The following is a 22,978-nucleotide window of genomic DNA, read 5'->3' as shown; positions in this document are numbered from 1 at the left end:
CATGATACAAAACACAATGTTTACTCACTTCCTCGTAAGTCAAATGGTCCCGCAGTTGTCGTACTTGTTTTGGCCAATCTCCGCGGTGAATGGGAACATTTTTGAAACCCAAAAAGGCTCACACACCTCTCCCTGGTGCAGCAACAAAACCCTGCAACACGTTTGGGTGGTGTAATGCGAAAAACAAACAAATTACCGTAATTTTCGGATATAAATTGCTAATTTTGAATCCTCCGGCTTATAGTCCAGCGCGGCTTGTTTGTAGATTTATTTGGGTTAATAGGCAGCTCACCCTTCCTAGCATCCATTGCAGTACTACAGATGTAAATAACAATCAAAATTCAAGTTTTGTGCTAATTATTTATTCAGTTACTGTTCCAGTTGTTTTATTAATTGTTTGTTTTGGTATTTGGTAACACTTTATTTGACAGCGGCGTCATAAGACTGTCATGAGACCTTCATAAATATGATATGACACTATCATGGGCATTATTGAATGCTTATGACTAGGGTTGGGCATCGATCATCAATGGGAACCGGTTCTATCACTCCGATGCTCCCGAAATCGTTCGAATTTTTAAATTTCGATTCCATCTTTCGCCGAGCGGAAAAAAATTGCTCAAGTTCAAAGACTGATATTTACATACGAGTTAAAATTAGCCCTGTGAGAAGTTCATATAATTTTTGTTAAAAATCATTGAGAAGTTAAGACTTTTAATACAAACCATGCAGTTTTTTTTACCCTGCCTCTTAAAAGAATCGGAATCGAGAATCGTTCGGAACCGGAATCGAAAACTGGAATCGTAATCAGAACCGTTCAATTTCAAACGATGCTCGTTTGAATTACGTTTAATTTTAGGGCTGTCAAACGATTAAAATTTTTTATCGAGTTAATCAAAGCTTAAAAATTAATTAATCGTAATTAATCGCAATTCAAACCATCTATAAAATATGCCATATTTTTCTGTAAATTATTGTTGGAATGGAAAGATAAGACACAAGACGGATATATACATTCAACATACTGTACATAAATACTGTATTTGTTTACTATAACAATAAATCAACAAGATGGCATTAACATTTTTAACATTCTGTTAAAGCGATCCATGGATAGAAATACTTTTTAAAGATAAATGTTAGTACAAGTTATAGAAATTTTATATTAAAAGTAAAAACCCCTCTTAATGTTTTCGTTTTCATAAAATTTGTAAAATTTTCAAACAAAAAATAAACTAGTAGCCATTGTTTATTTAATTACACAATGCTCAGGGTGCTGAAAAACCCATAAAATCAGTCGCACCCAAGCGCCAGCAGAGGGCGACAATAAACACAAGTAACAAATAGACATGACATTATGGTCATTTTAATCTGAGCGGGGCATGTGCGTTAAATGCGTCAAATATTTTAATGTGATTAATTTAAAAAATTAATTAACGCCTGTTAACGCGATAATTTTGACAGCCCTAATTTTTAAGCTGTGATTAACCCGATTAAAAATTTTAATCGTTTGACAGCCCTACTATAAATCAATCGCTTCCACACTCATCCATGCGGTCCATTTCATTCAGGAGCATAAAATACCGCGTGAAATATGAAATAAACATGCATTTTGCTGTCATTGGCACTTTAATTCATGGATTGCTATTGAAGACAATTCATTTGAATTGGAAGCCTGTCCAACTATGAATTTGTTATTTTAACGATTTTCTGCAGATGAGGACGACGACGACGAAGATGATGAGGACTTTGAAGATGAAGATGAATGGGATGACTAGATTTTTTTGTTTGTTTTTTGGCCCCTCCCACACTTTCGGATGATTGACGCAAACATGTTTTCGCTAATTTCAAATCACAAAAATGTACATTTTCTTTCAATTTGCTGTATATTTTTGTTGCCTTTATGCTTTTTTTTTATTCATCTGTGCAATACCTCATCTAAGCTGTCGGACATTCTCATATCTGTCGTTTTTGTCTCTCTTTTTAAGCGTTTTCCGCTTCTTTTCACCTTTCGCCAGCTGTCACTCTTGGTTCGTCATCGCACATTCCCTGCATCCCGTCACTCTCGCCGCCCTCGTCTTCCCAAAATAACGTGCAATTTTGACATCAATCTGTCATCCATCAGTTATCTGAGGCGAGAGTTGCCGCAAATCCTTCTTTTTGTCGTCGGCGAAAGCAAAAGAAATATTTTCTTACCCTAATCGTGGTATATTTTTGCTTACTCTGATGATCCTAGTTTAGCACTCATATTTTCTTAGAGGGAAAAAAAAAATTGGGACTATGCTGCTGTCCTCTATAAATGCGCCCCAGATGTGAGTCTGTATATATATTTTTTTATTTTTATTATTTTTTTTTTTTTTGCACAGAAAGAAGAGACTCGCTGCATGAGAACGAAACATGCTCAGGTCTGGATCATACGTGCGCTTTTTTCTTTTTTTAATGAACAGGTTATCGTGCCGTGTACATTTGCTTCAAACGCGGTGTCCATTCCCACGGCATAAAATGACACTTAAAGTAAAATTTTCTTTTAATAAGCGAAATATTTTTGACAGTACCGCCAAGAATATTTCATATCATTCATCCCAGACATTGTTTTTTTCTTTAACTATTAACGTATGACACTACATACACTACAAGTGGAGTTGATAGTCGCTGCAGAACCTTTACGATTTGTACTTTCCAATATCGAGTATTGACAATATTTGTTGGATTTTGGGTCATGTAAAACTTGAGGAATAAAGACGATTTTAGTTTTAAACCTTTTGATGCTTTACATTTACTAGAACCCGAACATTTGTTGTTTTAGACGACCGTTATTTTGGATTTGAATGCATCTTATATCAAGACCTGAAGGAATCTGACCTTCTAGCCAGAACGCCGGAATTGCACCTGCACTGGCACAGCTGCAACGGCCCGGGCCGGCAGGACTCCGGCGAGAAGGCCAAACTCCGTGCGATCACCTTAGTCTTAACCCTTTGTACTGACTCCATTTTGAAAGGTTTAAAGAAGGTTCACCGAGAACAAGTTGACAATTTATTCGGATCGACAGAGATCCAACAGAAAAGCGAAACAGACTCAGGCGAGGAGGCAAACTTGTTCCAAGGTCACCATATCAGAAGTCCACAAAAGGTTCCCGAAAAAAAATGACAACGCTTAGTTAAACATTGTCTTTCGGGGGGCGGGCCATGGGCAGGAAGAAGGGTGTGTTTGGGATTATTGTCTATTTGTGGATTGGACAGGAGGATTCGGGAGTTACTGTTGTCCAGGCAACGAGGTTTGTGGATTTTGCCACCTCAGCGTCAAAGGGACTCTTGGAGTCGTGTTATCAATTGGATATCGGGTAGGGTTGTTCCGATCACGTCTTTTTGCTCCCGATCTGATCTCGATTGTTTTAGTTTGAGTATCTGCCGATCCCGATATTTCCCGATCCGATTGCTTTTTTTTGCTCCCGATTCAATTCCAATCATTCCCGATCATATACATTTTGGCAATGCATTAAGAAAAAAATGAATAAAACTCGGATTAATATATACATTCAACATACAGTACATAAGTACTGTATTTGTTTATTATGACAATAAATCCTCAAGATGGCATTTACATTATTATTTCTGTGAGAGGAATCCACGGATAGAAAGACTTGTAATTCTTAAAGCACAAATGTGACTTTGTATATTGTGACTAAATATTGCCATCTAGTGTTTTTGTTGAGCTTTCAGCAAATGATACTGTAGCCATTTAACTGTTCTGCCCAAATGCATGATGGGAAGTGCAACCATGACCGTGCTTAATGCTACCAATTCATATATCTTCTCTGCGATGGGATATAATTCCAGGTGTTAAGAAAAAGATCAGTTGCTACCTTGCTTCCCCACATTGCATCCCATGATATATATATAATCGTTGGGAGAGGGATTGTAATATTTAGCCAATTAAAATGCGGTTCCAAAGGCTGCCAAAATTCTCTCTACTTCATCGACGCTGCCTTTTAGTTCTCTATATTGGCAAAACGGCGCCACTACAGATGGAGCGCGTCAATGCGTGAGTGGGTCGTGCAGCGTACGCATTAAGTGCGTTAAATATTTTAACGTGATACATTATTAAAGAAATTAATGACCGCCGTTATTGGGATAAATTTGATCACCCTACCTTAAACCTAAACGAAAGACTCTGGATAAGTGTAACATGTCTGTAACGTTAAATACAATTAGAAAACGATTTAATTAAAAAATATATATATATATATATATTAAAAAAAGGCATGGCCGATATTTTTTTGCCGATTCCGATACTTTGAAAATGACGTGATCGGACCCGACCGATCGGGCGTTCTCCGGTGCTCCTTGTGTTGGGAAAGACCTTACCGCCATTTGTTCTGGACTGTCCGGGAGAACTGATTTGCAAGAGTTGGTGCGTCAATCCTGCTCATGACGCACATGTTGGGCTTCCGTGATAAGAAGGAGTTGTGTATCTTTTATGCCCTATATTCTGCTTGTTTTCCTTAAACTATGGTATAAGTGCTATTTTGAACTGGGTATGTTAGAGTAATACAAACAGTTAGACGGTGCCTACAAGAAAATATTGTGGGATCATCGTTATCGTGAGCCTTGTATCGCACTTTGACTGCATATCAACAGGAAATTGTTGCTACATGGTTTGGACTTCAATAATAGTTTTAAGGTCTTAAGAATCGTTAAATTTGACTTGTAAAAGGGTGCAAGAACCCTGCACAAGCCTACCCTAACCTCACGCTGATCTTTAACCCCTATTTTTCTGCTTGCTCCTCCTCCGAGGGACGAAACCAATGACTCCCCTTCCTCTATGGCCCCCTCGGCCGGCATCGAGGGGGCTCTCATGGAGGTTTCCATTCACATTCACAGCAGAAGCTTGTTTTTTCCATTTATTAGTTTTGTAGAATATCCTAGAATAAATTTCCTGACCCATGTTTCGATAATTGTTGTATCATCTGAATCGCGCCAGCCGATCCGCGGGAATCCGCACTGGCGCAACTCCCAACGACCCCAGCCGGCGGTCCCCGGCAATCCGGCCAGAAGGCCAAACTCCGTGCGATCACCTTAGTCTTAACCCTTTGTACTGACTCCATTTTGAAAGGTTTAAAGAAGGCTCACCAAGAACAAGTTGACAATTTATTCGGATCGACAGAGATCCAACAGAAAAGCGAAACAGACTCAGGCGAGGAGGCAAACTTGTTCCAAGGTCACCATATCAGAAGTCCACAAAAGGTTCCCGAAAAAAAAGACAACGCTTAGTTAAACATTGTCTTTTGAAGTCTCTCGCGGGGCGGGCCATGGGCAGGAAGAAGGGTGTGTTTGGGATTATTGTCTATTTGTGGATTGGACAGGAGGATTCGGGAGTTACTGTTATCCAGGCAACGAGGTTTGTGGATTTTGCCACCTCAGCGTCAAAGGGACTCTTGGAGTCGTGTTATCAATTGGATATCGGGTAGGGTTGTTCCGATCACGTCTTTTTGCTCCCGATCTGATCTCGATTGTTTTAGTTTGAGTATCTGCCGATCCCGATATTTCCCGATCCGATTGCTTTTTTTTGCTCCCGATTCAATTCCAATCATTCCCGATCATATACATTTTGGCAATGCATTAAGAAAAAAATGAATAAAACTCGGATTAATATATACATTCAACATACAGTACATAAGTACTGTATTTGTTTATTATGACAATAAATCCTCAAGATGGCATTTACATTATTATTCTTTCTGTGAGAGGAATCCACGGCTAGAAAGACTTGTAATTCTTAAAGCACAAATGTGACTTTGTATATTGTGACTAAATATTGCCATCTAGTGTTTTTGTTGAGCTTTCAGTAAATGATACTGTAGCCATTTAACTGTTCTGCCCAAATGCATGATGGGAAGTGCAACCATGACCGTGCTTAATGCTACCAATTCATATATCTTCTCTGCGATGGGATATAATTCCAGGTGTTAAGAAAAAGATCAGTTGCTACCTTGCTTCCCCACATTGCATCCCATGATATATATATAATCGTTGGGAGAGGGATTGTAATATTTAGCCAATTAAAATGCGGTTCCAAAGGCTGCCAAAATTCTCTCTACTTCATCGACGCTGCCTTTTAGTTCTCTATATTGGCAAAACGGCGCCACTACAGATGGAGCGCGTCAATGCGTGAGTGGGTCGTGCAGCGTACGCATTAAGTGCGTTAAATATTTTAACGTGATACATTATTAAAGAAATTAATGACCGCCGTTATTGGGATAAATTTGATCACCCTACCTTAAACCTAAACGAAAGACTCTGGATAAGTGTAACATGTCTGTAACGTTAAATACAATTAGAAAACGATTTAATTAAAAAAAATATATATATATATATATTAAAAAAAGGCATGGCCGATATTTTTTTGCCGATTCCGATACTTTGAAAATGACGTGATCGGACCCGACCGATCGGGCGTTCTCCGGTGCTCCTTGTGTTGGGAAAGACCTTACCGCCATTTGTTCTGGACTGTCCGGGAGAACTGATTTGCAAGAGTTGGTGCGTCAATCCTGCTCATGACGCACATGTTGGGCTTCCGTGATAAGAAGGAGTTGTGTATCTTTTATGCCCTATATTCTGCTTGTTTTCCTTAAACTATGGTATAAGTGCTATTTTGAACTGGGTATGTTAGAGTAATACAAACAGTTAGACGGTGCCTACAAGAAAATATTGTGGGATCATCGTTATCGTGAGCCTTGTATCGCACTTTGACTGCATATCAACAGGAAATTGTTGCTACATGGTTTGGACTTCAATAATAGTTTTAAGGTCTTAAGAATCGTTAAATTTGACTTGTAAAAGGGTGCAAGAACCCTGCACAAGCCTACCCTAACCTCACGCTGATCTTTAACCCCTATTTTTCTGCTTGCTCCTCCTCCGAGGGACGAAACCAATGACTCCCCTTCCTCTATGGCCCCCTCGGCCGGCATCGAGGGGGCTCTCATGGAGGTTTCCATTCACATTCACAGCAGAAGCTTGTTTTTTCCATTTATTAGTTTTGTAGAATATCCTAGAATAAATTTCCTGACCCATGTTTCGATAATTGTTGTATCATCTGAATCGCGCCAGCCGATCCGCGGGAATCCGCACTGGCGCAACTCCCAACGACCCCAGCCGGCGGTCCCCGGCAATCCGGCCAGAAGGCCAAACTCCGTCTGATCACCTTAGTCTTAACCCTTTGTACTGACTCCATTTTGAAAGGTTTATAGAAGGCTCACCAAGAACAAGTTGACAATTTATTCGGATCGACAGAGCTCAAACAGAAAAGCAAAACAGACTCAGGCGAGGAGGCAAACTCGTTCCAAGGTCACCATATCAGAAGTCAACAAAAGGTTCCCGAGAAAAAAATGACAACACTTAGTTAAACATTGTCTTTTGAAGGCTCTCGCGGGGCGGGCCATGGGCAGGAAGAAGGGTATGTTTGGGATTATTGTCTATTTGTGGATTGGACAGGAGGATTCGGGAGTTACTGTTGTCCGGGCAACGAGGGTTATGGATTTTGCCACCCCAGCGTCAAAGGGGCCCTTGGAGTCTTGTCAGTCGTGTTATCAGTTGGATATCGGGTGTTCTCCGGTGCTCCTTGTGTTGGGAAAGACCGTCCCGCTATTTGTTCTGGACCATCCGGGAGAACTGATTGCGAGAGTTGGTGCGTCAATCTTGCTCATGACGCACATGTTGGGCTTCGTGATTATAAGGCGTCATGTATTCTGCTTGTTTTCCTTAAACTATGGTATAAGTGCTATTTATTTTTTATTGGGTGTGTTTGAGTAATACAAACAGTCATACAGTAAAGACTAGAAACGATACTATTCCCTGATTGATTATATTAAGTGTGTTAGCGTAATCCAAACAGTTAGTACCTTTTTTCATAGGCACCGTCTATCTCTTCAGACCTAAAGCCAGTGGTAAGTTTTTTCAACTTGAGATTGAGTAGGCATCGGCTTTGTTTTAAATACAAAATATTGTAAGTATTCTATTGATAATTAAAATGTGGGTAATGTTTAGATTAGTGCTGCAACGATTAATCGATTAACTCAAGTATTCGATTAGAAAACAATATTCAAATTAAACTTTGTTGCCTCGAGTATTCGTTTAATTAAAGTGGCGTTGTAATGGTTTATTTTGAAAGTGTTTGCATTTAGTTTTATTGATTAGGGTGGATACATTGCCCTCTGGTTTGCCTCTTTTCACATGGCTGAATCCAACTGCTCCCTGTTAAGACCAACGTAAGCTCTTTTTTTTTTTTTTATAGCTAATGTTTTTTTAATGCATTCATAATTTAGTTTATAGGTATAAAACCTTTTTCTAAAAGAGGAAAGAAGTTAAGGAAGAACTTTTTATTCTTTAAGCTTGTAATCAAGTATCAAAACTCACAAAAGTCAAATAAAGCAAACTGTAGTAAACAAAATAGAATATAAATTAAACAATCGCCAGAGTGCCCCCCTATGTGGGCCCCCTAATGGTCAGGAGCCCTAAGCAGCTGCATAGTCTGCGTATAGGCTGGGCCGGCCCTGGATAGATTGATTGGTAATGTTTTTTTTTTTTTTATCTCGATCTATAGCAGGGATTTGTGTTTGTTTTTTTAGGACTGCTAAAGTTTACAAACAAGGGCAAACAATTTGAAATATTTGTTGCATAAGTACCATAATTCATCACTTCAAGTAATTCTAAGCAACATTGAATGTAGCAATAAATCAGCATTGAGGCTTAAATCTATGGTTGACATCTGATATGCTTTCAAAAGAATACTTCTATAATTTATATGTACTTGTTTATATTTTTACGAATTTTATGTACAGTTGAATACAACTTAGTGTAACTCTATGCAGGTTCTTGTACATTGCAAACTCCAATAAAGAGACTAAATGACATTTTCATGTTGATATGCCTGTTTTAAATCAGATAAGACGTTTTTTACAATATGAGCCACAGGCTTACCAGAGACCATTGTCCGTGTTTACGGGTTTGCCATTGTTTACTCAAGCGCGTCAATAACAACAGCATAAATTCTATGTGCCAGTTTATTTTTAGCACACGCCTCCTGTATCACATCTCAGCTGTGGACTTTAGGAAAGGGATTAGACCAAGGTATGTCACTTTCCGCTCACTCTGTGTACCCATCGTGATATGCATGCATGCAAAATGTGGTTGTCCACATAGAGAGATTGCACCATTAACCCTTACAGTGGTACGAAAAAGTATCTGAGCCTTTTGGAATTTCTCACATTTCTGCATAAAATCATTAAATGTGATATTTGTTAAAATCACACAGATGAAAAAATTGCTTTAACTAAAAACATTTATAGGTTTTCATATTTTAATGAGGATAGTATGCAAATAATGATAGAAAGGGAAAAAATAAGTAAGCGAAGCAGCACATTTAATAGTTTGTGCCCCCCCCCCCCCGCCCCCCTTGCCAAAAATAACTTGTAGCTGCAGATCAGTCTGGCACATTGATTAGGGCTAATTTTGGCCCATTCTTCTTTACAAAACTGCTATAGTTCAGTCAGATTCCTGGGATGCCTGGCATGAATCGCTGTCTTCAGGTCATGCCACAGCATCTCAATGGGGTTCAAGTCTGGATTTTGACTTGGCCACTCCAGAATATGTATCTTGTTCTTCTGAAGCTGATTTACTTACTATAGAAGTATCATCTTCAATCTCGACCTCAAATTGAATTTTATTCCTTTTATTTTTTTCTGGAATTTAATTTTTGAAAATTTCACTGTTTTTGTCTAGAAAAAAATGTTTTTGCTTCATTGTAACGCCTCCTCTGTCAACTGTTCACTTTTCCGTTACACTACCTGCTTATTCAACGTGACCCGGTAGCAAGCAAGGTGTCAGGTGGTGACCATGTTATTAACAAACAAAAATGTTTTCAACATACAAGTGGTATGAAAAAGTACCTGAACTTTTTGGAATTTCTCACATTTCCTAATAAATTCACCATCAATTATGATCTAATCTTTGTCAAAATCACACAGATGAAAAAACAGTGTCTGCTTGAACCAAAACCACCCAAACATTTATAGGTTTCCATATTTCAATGAGGATATTATGCAAACGATGACAGAAGGGGGTAAAATTAGTAAGTGAACCATCAAATTTAATATTTTGTGAAGCTATTTTTCTTAGAATTTTTTTTGATTGTAGTAACTTTTTTGATTGAAGTAATGTTGATTTGTGTTCGAGCCACATTTCGGCTAGGACGTTTTTGTCTTTATTATTCATTCAAAAAATATATATTTTCAAAAAGAAAAATCACTTCAATCAAAAAATGAAACATTTGAATCGTATAAAACGTTTTTGAATGCGAAAAAATATTTGAGATGGAAAAATTGGCATTTTGACACTAAATTTTTCATTTGAAAAAAGTTTTCTTTGACTGAAGAAATCCTTTTTGTGTTTGGGCTATATTATGGGTAGGACATTTGTGTCGAAATCATTCATTCCCAAAAAATGTTGCTTCAATCAAAAAAATAAAAAAAAATTTCAATCAAAGAAAAAAATCATTAGAAAAATAAAATTACCCTGCCCTAATTTCTTTTTTTTTTTTTTTTGAAAATTAAATGACCGTCTAAAGTGCTAGTCACATGATATGTTCGAAAAATAATTTTGAACCATTATAAACATTTATTTTTTTGTTGCAGTTTTATTGCTTTACAATTTTTATATATTATAGGAAAGTCAATTTCATGCAATGACACTTTTCGGCCACCAGGGGCGGCCTTGTCCCCCCCTGTCCCCCCCTTAAAATCCGCTTATGGCCAAGATTAGTCTTGATTGATGTGCCAGACTGATCTGCAGCTACAGGAATCGTCTGGTTGAAGTCATTGCTGCCAGAGTGGGGGGGCTCAAAATATTAAATGTGCTAGTTTATTTACTTATCCCCCCCCCCTTTGTCATTGTTTGCATGCTATCCTCATTCAAATATGAAAACCTATGAATGTTTGGGTGGTTTGAGTTAAAGCCGACACTGTTTTTTCATCTGTGTGATTTTGACAAAGATCAGATCACATTTGATGGTGATTTTATGCAGAAATGTGAAAAATTCCGAAAGGTTCAGATACTTTTTCATACCACTGTAAACATGTCTGCGTACATTAGTTTTCATTTGTCTGTATATATTTATTTTATGCAAAGTAAATGACATTCTAAGGTGCTAGTCACATGATATGTTTGAAAAATAATTTTGAACCATTATAAAAATTTATTTTTTTGTTCATTTTTGTTGCAGTTTCATTGCTTTACAACTTTTATATATCATAGGAAAGTCAATTTCATGCAATGACACTTTTCGGCCACCAGAGGGGGGCCAGGGCCCCCCCTTAAAATCTGCTTATGGCCAAGATTAGTCCTGGTTGATGTACCAGACTGATCTGCAGCTACATGAAGTGTCTAGTTGAAGTTATTGCTGCCAAAAGAGGGGGGGGGGGCACAAAATATTAAATGGTTTACTTACTGATTTTTCCCCCCTTCTGTCATTGTTTGCTTGCTATCCTCATTAAAATATGAAAACCTATAAATGTTTGGGTGGTTTTAGTTAAAGCCGACAGTTTTTTCATCTGTGTGATTTTGACAAAGATCAGATCACATTTGATGGTGATTTTATGCAAAAATGCAAGTAATTCCAAAAGGTTCAGATACTTTTTTCATACCACTGTAGCTTTGAGGTGGGGTGGGCCTACCGGCTTATATTACAAACATGTCTCTGAATTTTACATGAGGGGTGAGTGACCACATTTACAAGCAGGAAGTCTCCGCATTTTACTGCCGATCTGACTGAAAGGGTTCCCCTCATTGGCAATCGAATTTCCTGCGAGGGAGTTTTATTCTTAGGAACACTTGGGTCGTGGAATGTACACACGCTGAGACGAAGGCTATCGAGTACACGTGTTGCCGCAAGTCCTGAAAGTGGGAAATAAAAGGTGCCAAGTGAATTCGCCGGGACTGAAAATAGAAGTCAAAAAAGCTATTTTTGAACAGCTTTCAAGGCATTTCCTGTTCTAAAGATATCTCATGATAACATCCTTTCCCTTGTGTCACTCATGGAAGTGGGAGATTGTTATTATCGACTGTCACTCGTCATGCATTGTGAGCTTTAACCCCAGCGGGGCGATGTGAGAATTTGCTTCACAATCAACTGACTCACAGCTATTAAAAAATTGAGAAGAGAAAAAAAATGCAAACGTGATATGGTTCTCAAATGTAATTTGATTCCCCGTCCCCCAGAAAAATGTATTTAGAACACATGAACACATCAAACAAGAGCAAATCTTATTTACAAGTTTACAAGAAAACCACAATTTGCAGTGAACAAGTTTTAAAATTAAATTACAAAAAAAAATCATGTCTTAGCAGTGCAAAAAAAAATCTTCTTTCATACCACTGTTGCTCTTACAGTGTCCCAGCCTGTTACCATGGCAATTTCTTCACTTCTATATTATCGCAGGTGCAATGGGAGTTCAACCTGGAAGGGAAAAAACATATATTTCTTCATAACTTTTGCTTTTAAGCATCAACAGACAGTGTTTGTGTTGTTGCTACGTCTGCCTTTATCAAACCTCCGCTGAACACTTGCTATGAATAGCAGCATTAAGTGGCAGGAATTTCGCGGCTGGTGGCAGAGCGGACTGTTTTTCCACTGTAACAAGCCGCGAGGTACCAAAATGAGGGCTGTCAAACGATTACAATTTTTAATCGAGTTAATCACAGCTTAAAAATTAATTAATCGTAATTAATCGCAATTCAAACTATCTCTAAAATATGCCATATTTTTCTGTAACTTATTGTTGGAATGGAAAGATAAGACACAAGACGGATATATACATAAAACATACTGTACATAAGTACTGTATTTGTTTATTATAAAAATAAATCCACAAATGGCATTATTAACATTCTTTCTGTTAAAGGGATCCACAGATAGAAAGACTTGTAGTTCTTAAAAGATAAATGTTATAGTTACAAGTTATATTAATTTTATATTAAAACTAGGGCTCTCAAACGATTAAAATTTGTAATCGAGTTAATCACAGTTTAAAAATTAATCGTAATTAATCGCAATTCAAACCATCTATAATATATGCCATATTTTTCTGTAAATTATTGTTGGAATGGAAAGATAAGACACAAGATGGATATATGCATTCAACATACGGTACATAAGTACTGTATTTGTTTATTGTAACAATAAATCAACAAGATGGCATTAACATTATTAACATTCTGCTAAAGCGATCCATGGATGGAAAGACTTGTAGTTCTTAAAAGATAAATGATAGTACAAGTTATAGACATTTTATATTAAAACCCCTTTTAATGTTTTCGTTTTAATCAAATTTGTAAAAATTTCAATCAAAAAATAAACTAGTAGCCCGCCATTGTTGATGTCAATAATTACACAATGCTCATGGGTGCTTAAACCCATAAAATCAGTCGCACCCAAGCGCCAGCAGATAGCGACAAAACTCCAAAAAACACAAGGAACAAGTTGGCATTGCATTGTGCTGTTATTTTAATCTGTTTGAGCGGGGCATGTGCATTAATTGCGTCAAATATTTTAACGTGATTAATTTCAAAAATTAATTACCGCCCATTAACGCAATAATTTTGACGGCCCTAAAAATGACATCTTTTCAATTGAAGGGATAAGAACGCTGTCTAAAATTTCAATGTAAACTTTATTTATTGAAGATTTAACCACAGCCATCGCCCCAGGGCCTTTGCTTGACATGCAGCCCATATCATCAAAGGACTGAGACAAGACAGATATATACATTCAACATACTGTACATAAGTACTGTATTTGTTTATTATAACAATAAATCAACAAGATGGCCTTAAAATTATTAACATTCTGTTAAAGCGATCTATGGATAGAAAGACTTGTAGTTCTTCAAAGATAAATGTTAGTACTAGAGATGTCCCGATCGACCGGGATGCCAATCGATCGGGTCCGATCACATCATTTTTAAAGTATCGGAATCGGCAAAAAAATATCGGACATGCCTTTTTTTGATATATATATACATATATATGTATATTAGTTTTTTTTTTTTTTTTTTTTTTAATTAAATCGTTTTCTAATTGTATTTAACGTTACAGACATAATGGGTTACATTCTTCCAGAGTCTTTAGTTTAAGGTAGGGTTACTAAATTTATTGCGTTAATGGCGAGAATTAATATTTTTACATTTATCACGTTACAATATGTAACGCAATTAACGCATGCGCTGCACGACCCACTCACGCATTGTCGCGTTCAATCTATAATGGCGCCGTTTTACCTATATATAGAGCTAACAGGCAGCATAAAATGAGTAGAGAGAATTTTGGCAGTCTTTGGAGCCTCTTTTTAATTGGCTAAAGCCTTAAAAGCCCTCTCTCAACAATTAAAAATATCGTGGGGAGCAATGTAGGGAAGAACGTTTTCCTTAACACCCTATGTTACGTCCTAACGCAGAGAAGATATATCAATTGGTGCCACTACCCACGGTCATGGTTGCACTTCCCATCATGCATTTGGGCAGAACAATTAAATGGCTACAGTATCATTGACTGAAAGCTCAACAAATACACTAGATGGCAATATTTAGTCACAATATACAAAGTCACATTTATCCTTTAAGAATTACATGTCTTTCTATCCGTGGATCCCTCTCACACAAAGAATGTTAATAATGTAAATGCCATCTTGAGGATTTATTGTCATAATAAACAAATACAGTACTTATGAACTGTATGTTGAATGTATATATTCGTCCGAGTTTTATTCATTTTTTTTAATGCATTGCCAAATCGTATATGATCGGGAAAAAATATTGGGAATGATTGGAATTGAATCGGGAGCAAAAAAAAAAAAAAGCAATCGGATCGGGAAATATTGGTATCGGCAGATACTCAAACTAAAACGATCGGGATCGGATCGGGAGCAAAAAAAACATGATCCCACGGCACTGTGTCTAACCTCCCTAAATGTGGACGAAGAAGAAAATTGACGAGAGATTTCAACAAAAGATTGCGCGGATGGTGGATAAAGAACCTCGACTAACATCCAAACAAGTTCAAGCTCTCCCGTAGTCCGAAGGTACAACAGTGTCAACCTGTACTATCCGTCGGCGTCTGAATGAAAAGGGACTCTGTGGTAGGATACCCAGGAAAAAAGATGAGGCCTTCTAAGAAAAGAACACGGTCCCCAGTCAAACATAGCGGAGGTTCCCTGATGTTTTGGGGTTGCTTTGCTGCCTCTGGCACTGGACTGCTTGACTGTGTGCATGGCATTAAGAAGTCTGAAGACTGCCAACAATTTTGCAGCATAACGTAGGGCCCCGTGTGAGAAAGCTGGGTCTCCCTCAGAGGTCATGGGTCTTCCAGCAGGACAATGACCTAAAACACACTTTAAAAAGCAATAGGTGTGGCCCGCAATGAGTCCACACCTGAATCCCATAGAACACCTGTGGAGAGATCTGAAAATGGCAGTTTGGAGAAGGCACCCTTTAAATCTCAGAGACTTGAAGCAGTTGTTCAAAGAAAAATGGTCTAAAATTCCAGCAGAGCGTTGTAAGAAACTCATTGATGGATACTGGAAGCGGTTGTTCACAGTTATTTTGTCTAAAGGTTGTTCTACCAAGTATTAGGCTGAGGCCGCCAATTTTTGGAGTTTTGTGTAAAATGATAATGATTTCATTATCTGACATTATCTGACAGAATTGCACGGTTGCCAATACTAATGGCCTGCAGTGTACCGCTGTCAAAAACAGAACAACTAAGTTTTAATGACATGATTGTTTTGCTTACCTTCCTCAAGTTCCGTATGCTGCTATTACGGATGGAGTCCATCAGCTGGTCATGAGCCGATCTCATGGGCGTGGACGGCCTGCTGCCCTCGTCCCCCCGCCTCTCAGCCGCCACAGGCCTCAACGCGTTCTTCAGCTCCTTGAGGATGCAAGTGGTCTCGTCCTTGGCCTTATCCTTCTTGCCCTTCTTCCCTTTAGCTTTGGCCTTTTTGCTGCTGGCCTCGTGGGATTTGATCACCTCCGCTATGGTCCTGGTGGGCTTCTTCTCCTGGCGAGAGGAGGGTAGAAGCGGCGGAGGAGGGGGAGGCGGGGGAGGAGGTGGCGGCGGAGGTGGTGGCGGCGGCGGCGCTGGGGGTGTCTGTTTCTTCGCCAGGTTGCTCCGAGGGACTTTGGGAGAAGACCAAGGAGAGGATCGAGGTGAACTGCAGGGTGTTACTCTCTAGAAGGAAGAATCGTTTTGAGAAATTGTTGTGATACCAAGACGGTTGTCTGACATGTTACCAGCGCAGTGGTCCGGGGATTGGCGACTCCATCAGGCAGCCCCAGCTGCTGCTGTTGCTTCTGCTCCTGCAGTCGTTTCTGCCTTTGACGGTCCTGGTTCCTGGTAAGAATGCCTGTCATGCTCATCCTGGGACCAGGCAGGTTGAATTGGTAGCCCAGCTTGATCAGGGTGTGGTTTTCCCGAAGTATCTTTACCATTTCCATCTCTACCTAGTTTTTTTTTAAAAAAGCAAGATGCGGTTTCATGATAGAAAAAGACATTGGGTGAAGAAGCAAGGCTTTACACTTACTTGTCCTCCACAGATGTGCCTCTGGTTGTGGAACCGGAGCTCAGTCAGGGTGTTGTTGCTGGGAAGAGCTTGAACCAGCGCCAGGACGCCCTTCCCGCTCACGTAGTTGGACTCGATGTTGAGGCTGACGATAGATGAATTCTCACGCAGCATCTTGGCGATGGCCAGCGCGACCGGGTCGTCCGCGTGGGTGTTGGCGAGGCTGAAGACGCGAACGTGTGTGTTGGACCTCAGGGCTTCGGCAAATCGGATAAGGGTGTCCTAGGCGAGGGGAAAAAACTTATTAGATTTGGAAAAGTAGTTGTCGGAATGATTCATTTCACTTCATACTTGTGAGATGTCGTCAATGTTATTCAAGTTGACGTCGGTGAGCTCGGGGTCATCGGCGAGCGCGCGCTGCAGGGCCTCGTCAACGATGGTGGGGTTCCCACTATCCGCGGGTGGAAGGGGAGGAGTCAACCTCATAGGCTCTACCCTCTGTGGCTTCAGTTGTTGCGGGGCGGGCAACACAGTCGGTGGTGGTTCTGCTGCAACGTATTGGTCTTCGTCATCGTCGTCTTCTGTTTCAACTTCTTCCTCCTCCTCCTCCTCTTCGCTTTCCTCTTCTTCGTCTTCCTCTTCTTCATCCTCTAGATGCTTTTCCTGTTCTTTTTCGCTCTCGTCGTCTTTTTCGTCCTCTGATTCGCTGTTTCCGTCTGTCACCTCCCCATCTTCCTCACCCTACATTAAAACAGGTTTAATATGTTGTTGCTGCCATTGTTGGCGATAGGCCGCTCTCCCCCCGTCAGTGGCAGTGAATGGGTTAAAAGGACTTTTTTTTTTTTTTAGGTCACTCACATTTATATTTTGAGTCTTCAAGGGTTTAGGATCAGGGGTTAGGCTTTATGGTTAGGGTTTAGGTTAGGGACCAAAGGCTACCCTCCAAAGGAGGAAGAGGTTAGGGTTAGGGTTTGGGTTTAGGGTTCGGTCCTCAAGAGCCCCTAACCAGCTTCTTTTCCATGTCTCCCTCCTTGAACACACCTGAATCAAATGATCAGCTCATCAGCAAGCTCTGCAGGAGCCTGATAATGATCCTGATTATTTGATAGGGGCACTCGAGCACTGGACTTGAGCACCCCTGGGTTAGGGTTTGGTTTAGGGTTAGGGTTTGGTTAGGGTTAGGTTTGGAAACACTATCTCGATTGTGCCCCCCGGTTCATCCGTCGACTAGCCGGTTGAGGGACATGAAAGGCAAGGCACAAATCCTCGCTCGTCCTGCTCCAGGACCGTCTAAATTAGGGTTTGGTTAGGGTTAGGCGAATGGCCAAAGGGGCACGTTCCGAGATTGAAATGGCAAATTCCAAACACTCACACGACTGACCATTTGAGCACTGGCTCCGGCGATTTCATTCTCCAGAATTTTCTGAGTCTCTGCTTCCCAATATTTCATGAGGGCTTCCCTGCTGAAGGTCCCAGTCGGAGTCTTGTCGGTCTGGTCCCTCTGTCGTAGCCCGATGGGCACGTTGGCGTCCGGGTCGATGTCGACCAACTCCTTCTCCAGCTCGGCCAGCTCTTCGGGGCTGAGCGACGCCAGGAGCTCATCTTCATCCACGTCTTCGTACTTGCTCAGCTCCCGGCGATATCCAAAACAACTCATAGTCAAGGCGGGATTGGACCTCAACCGTCAAATTAAAGAACATAGACTTTCTAGTTAAAGTTTTGGAATCCTGAATCCAGTGAAAAAGGGTCCACGGTCCGAAGCAAATCTCTGTTCTCTGTGTTCAGATCTTCTGTTCTCTATTCTAATCTCCCCCAGCTGCCGCTCCGGCCTTATGAGAGGGATCAGTGTAGCAAAAGCGGCGGCCCCTATGATGCGCCGTCTTTTTTTGGGAGGCCGGCGCTCTAAATGGGACAGAGCCACAAAAAGCATGTGAGTTCACAGGCTGCGGCCTGTCATCGTCATGGCGTGACACCGATGCCTGAGTGGCTTTGTTCATAGCCAAGAACAGAACACGCCAGCAACACAAATGGCGACATCAGTAAAGTTGCTCCGGCATGTCACTCAACAAGCTATAGCCTTTTCGAAACGCAGCCACTAGTGGGCGTCCTTTCATGTTATTTGAAGCCATATGCTTGAATGTATTTTTTCTCTTTTGGAAATTCCGCCTGGCGACAGTTTTGAAGTATGTCCGCGCAGTGAATTAAAAATATGATTCAATGTTTAATTCACCATATCTAAATTATTCACATTATTATTTGTATTATCTAGTATTTTAAGATCACTTTTTAAAATATTATTGATGACCTTACTTGAGGGACCAACATCATGAACAGTGAGTAAATCCATTGCGACCAAGCTTAACGAACAAATGCAACTCATTGATTTAATAATATGCAAGGGACTGGAAAAAAAATGTCTGGAAGCCACACAAAGAACAGCTTTTAAAAACAATACTGCAATGACTTAGAAATAATGAAAAACATGTTCGTGAACAAAACAAAAGCGATTGATGTATGCAATGGCCTGAAAAATCCCGACCACTCAAGGAAAATAATGCTAGCTTTTATTGAACACTGTGAACATACAGTGTATCGCAAAAGTGAGTACACCCTTTGTTCTTCTGCAGATATTTAAGTATATCTTTTCATGGGACAAACCTGACAAGATGACACTTTGACACCATGAAAAGTAGTCTATGTGCAGCTTATACAATGGGGTAAATAAGTATCTAGTCAACCACCAATTGTGCAAGTTCTCCTACTTGAAAAGATTAGCGTGGCCTGTAATTGTCAACGTGGGTAAACCTCAACCATGAGAGACAGAAAGTGGAGGGGAAAAAAAACAGATAATCACATTGTTTGATTTTTAAAGAATTTATTTCCAAATTAGAGCGAAAAATAAGTATTCGGTCACCAACAAACAAGCAAGATTTCTGGCTGTCAAAGAGGTCTAACTTCTTCTAATGAGGCTCCACTCGTTACCTGTATCAATGGCACCTGTTTTAGCTCATTATCGGTATAGAAGACAGCTGTCTACAACCTCAGTCAGTCACACTCGAAACTCAACTATGGCCAAGACCAAAGAGCTGTCGAAGGACACCAGAGACAAAATTGTAGAACTGCACCAGGCTGGGAAGACTGAATCTACAATAGGTAAAACGCTTGGTGTAAAGAAATCAACTGTGGGAGCAATTATTAGAAAATGGAAGACATACAAGACCACTGAAAATCTCCCTCGATCTGGGACTCCAAGAACGGTGAACAAACATCCCAAAACCACACGGGGGGACCTAGTGAATGACCTACAGAGAGCTGGGACCACTGTAACAAAGGCTACTATCAGTAACACAATGCGCCGCCAGGGACTTAAATCCTGCACTGCCAGACGTCTCCCCCTGCTGAAGAAAGTACACGTCCAGGCCCGTCTGCGGTTCGCGAGTGAGCATTTGGATGATCGAGAAGAGGACTGGGAGAATGTGTTATGATAAGATGAAACGAAAATATAACTTTTTGATAGAAACACAGGTTCTCGTTTTTGGAGGAGAAAGAATTGCTGAATTGCATCCGAAGAACACCATGCGTCTTACAGCATGACAATGATCCCAAACACACAGCCAGAGCAACAAAGGAGTGGCTTCGTAGGAAGCATTATAATCTCAACCCCATAGAAAATCTTTGGAGGGACTTGAAAGTCTGTGTTGCCCGACGACAGCTCCAAAACATCACTGCTCTAGAGGAGATCTGCATGGAGGAATGGGCCAAAATACCAGCAACAGTGTGTGAAAAGCTTGTGAAGGGTTACAGTTTGGCCTCCGTTATTGCCACCAAAGGGTACATAACAAAGTATTGAGATGAACTTTTGGTATTGACCAAATACTTATTTTCCCCCATGATTAGCAAATAAATTCTTTAAAGATCAAACAATGTGATTTTTTGTTTTTTCCCCACATTCTGTCTCATGGTTGAGGTTTACCCATGTTGACAATTACAGGCCTCTTTAATATTTTCAAGTGGGAGAACTTGCACAATTAGTGTTTGACTAAATACTTATTTGCCCCACTGTCTAATAGAGTTAATTTATTTTCCCCTCAAAATAACTCAAAATATCGGCATTAATATCTGAACCCCTGGCAACAAAAGTGAGTAAACCCCTTAGAAACTACATCCCTAAATGTCCAAACTGAGTACTGCTTGTCATTTTCCGCCCGTCTCATCAGACCATAGAACATGGTTCCAGTAATCCATGTTCTTTGTTGACATGTCTTCAACAAACTGTTTGCGGGCTTTCTTGTGTACCGTCTTCAGAAGAGGCTTCCTCCTGGGGTGACAGCCATGCACACCAATTTGATGTAGAGTGCGGCGTATGGTCTGAGTACTAACAGGCTGAACACCCCCCCCCCCCACCACCACCACCTCTTCAATCTCTACAGCAATGCTGAAGCACTCCTGTAACAAGTCACATGACATTTTGGAGTGAAAATGACAAGCAGTACTCAATTTGGACATTTAGGCATGTACGTAGTTTCTAAGGAGTGTACTCACTTTTGTTGCCAGGGGTTTAGATTAGGGCTGTCAAAATTATCACGTTAATGGGTGGTAATTAATTTTTTTAATTAATCACGTTAAAATATTTGACACAATTAACGCAAATGCCCCGCTCAAACAGATTAAAATGACAGCACAGTGCAATGTGCACTTGTTCCTTGTGTTTTTTGGAGTTTTGTCGCCCTCTGCTGGCGCTTGGATGCGACTGATTTTATGGGCTTCAGCACCCATGAGCATTGTGTAATTATTGACATCAACAATGCCGGGCTACTAGTTTATTTTTTGATTGAAATTGATGACCTTGCGCATGGTAGATACAGGAACATTCAGGTCTTTGGAGATGGACTTCTCGTCTTGAGATGCCCATGCTTCCTCACAATTTTGCTTCTAAAGTCTTCAGACAGTTCTTTGGTCTTCTTTTTTTCCTCCATGCGCAATGTGGTACACACAAGGACACAGGTTGAGTTAACTTTAATCCATTTTCACTAGCTGCAAGTGTGATTAACTATTGCCACAACCTGTTATCTGCCACAGATAAGTAACAGGTGCTGATAATTACACACATTAGAGAAGCATCACATGATTTTTCAAAGGGTGCCAATACTTTTGTCCAACCCACTTTTGGAGTGTTGTGTAAAATGATAAGAGAATGGGGGAAAATAATTAAATCCTTTTGTGTTTTTTCATTGCTAGATAAATCAATCAAGATATTACAAATGGATCGGATGTCTATCCCCGTCAATGGCGGCCAACGTTAAATGGAAGAAAGCATTCTGGTTAGGGCTGTCAAAATTATCGCGTTAACGGGCGGGAATTAATTTTTTTAAATTAATCGCGTCAAAATAGTTGACGCAATTAACGCACATGCCCCGCTCAAACAGATTAAAATGACAGTGTCATGTCCATTTGTTACTTGTGTTTTTTAATGTTTTGTCGACCTCTGCTGGCGCTTAGGTGCCACTGATTTTATGGCACCATCCATGAGCATTGTGTAATTATTGACATCCACAATGGAGAGCTACTAGTTTATTTTTTGTTTCAAAACGAAAACATTAAGAGGGGTTTTAATATAAAATTTATATAACTTGTACTAACATTTATCTTTTAAGAACTACAAGTCTTTCTATCCATGGATCGCTTTAACAGAATGTTAATAATGTCAATGCCATCTTGTTGATTTATTGTTATAATAAACAAATACAGTACTTACGTACCGTATGTTGAATGTATACATCCATCTTGTGTCTTATCTTTCCATTCCAACAATAATTTACGGAAAAATATGGCATATTTTATTGATTGTTTGAATTGCGATTAATTAATTTTTAAGCTGTAATTAACTCGATTAAAAATTTTAATCGTTTGACAGCCCTAGTTTAGATATTAATGGCTATATTTTGAGTTATTTTGAGGGGGAAATAAATTAACTCTACTATATAAGCTGCACACAGACTACTTTTCATTGTGTCAAAGTGTCATTTTGTCAGTGTTGTCCCATGAAAAGATATACTTAAATATCTGCAGGGGTGTACTCACTTTTGTGATACGCTGTTATAATTTGTTTATCCGATATGTTAAGTAGTAGAGCCTGGTTGCATATCAAAGCATTCCTCCAAACTGCCTTCATTTCCATTCAAAAAGAGCATCTCTCGGGGATATCCGTGCGGAATACACCCCTCCCCGAGCGCCCACGCTCCAGCGATGAGCCGATCGATCCGTGGGAGACGTCTCAGACACGGTCAGCGTGTGACTCGGTGACTCAGCCTGTAGGCGGCCTCTTCAGTCCTTCAAAAAGCCTCCGCCGGGCTGCGTGGAGGCAGGCAGACGG

At 40.0% G+C, this 22,978-nt stretch overlaps 2 protein-coding genes across 4 annotated transcripts in view; one reads left to right on the top strand and one right to left on the bottom strand.

The window, feature by feature from the left end:
- waslb (WASP like actin nucleation promoting factor b) overlaps window positions 1-8,897 on the top strand; it is a 36,085-nt gene extending 27,188 nt beyond the window's left edge. The window contains exon 7 of one of the 3 annotated variants that reach the window (XM_057855154.1): window positions 1,717-8,897. In XM_057855154.1, coding sequence (XP_057711137.1) covers window positions 1,717-1,778 — 62 coding nt within the window. In that variant the 3' untranslated portion in view covers window positions 1,779-8,897. The remainder of the gene's footprint in view (window positions 1-1,716) is intronic. The other 2 variants (XM_057855153.1, XM_057855152.1) reach the window with 2 other exon arrangements.
- A 1,936-nt stretch (window positions 8,898-10,833) lies between these two features.
- lmod2b (leiomodin 2 (cardiac) b) lies at window positions 10,834-18,511 on the bottom strand. Its single transcript, XM_057853728.1, has 6 exons — window positions 17,987-18,511; window positions 16,957-17,346; window positions 16,627-16,887; window positions 16,337-16,546; window positions 15,837-16,274; window positions 10,834-12,507 (listed from the first exon to the last, which is right to left on the bottom strand). Exons 1-6 carry the CDS (start codon window positions 18,260-18,262, stop codon window positions 12,481-12,483), a joined length of 1,602 nt encoding a protein of 533 aa, XP_057709711.1. The 5' UTR covers window positions 18,263-18,511; the 3' UTR covers window positions 10,834-12,480.
- Between the last annotated feature and the right edge of the window lie 4,467 nt (window positions 18,512-22,978).

Source organism: Corythoichthys intestinalis, chromosome 13 (genome assembly GCF_030265065.1).
Source record: "Corythoichthys intestinalis isolate RoL2023-P3 chromosome 13, ASM3026506v1, whole genome shotgun sequence".
NCBI lineage: Eukaryota > Metazoa > Chordata > Actinopteri > Syngnathiformes > Syngnathidae > Corythoichthys > Corythoichthys intestinalis.
Note: the sequence above shows the minus strand (reverse complement) of the source record. Positions and strands in the feature narration are given on the sequence as shown.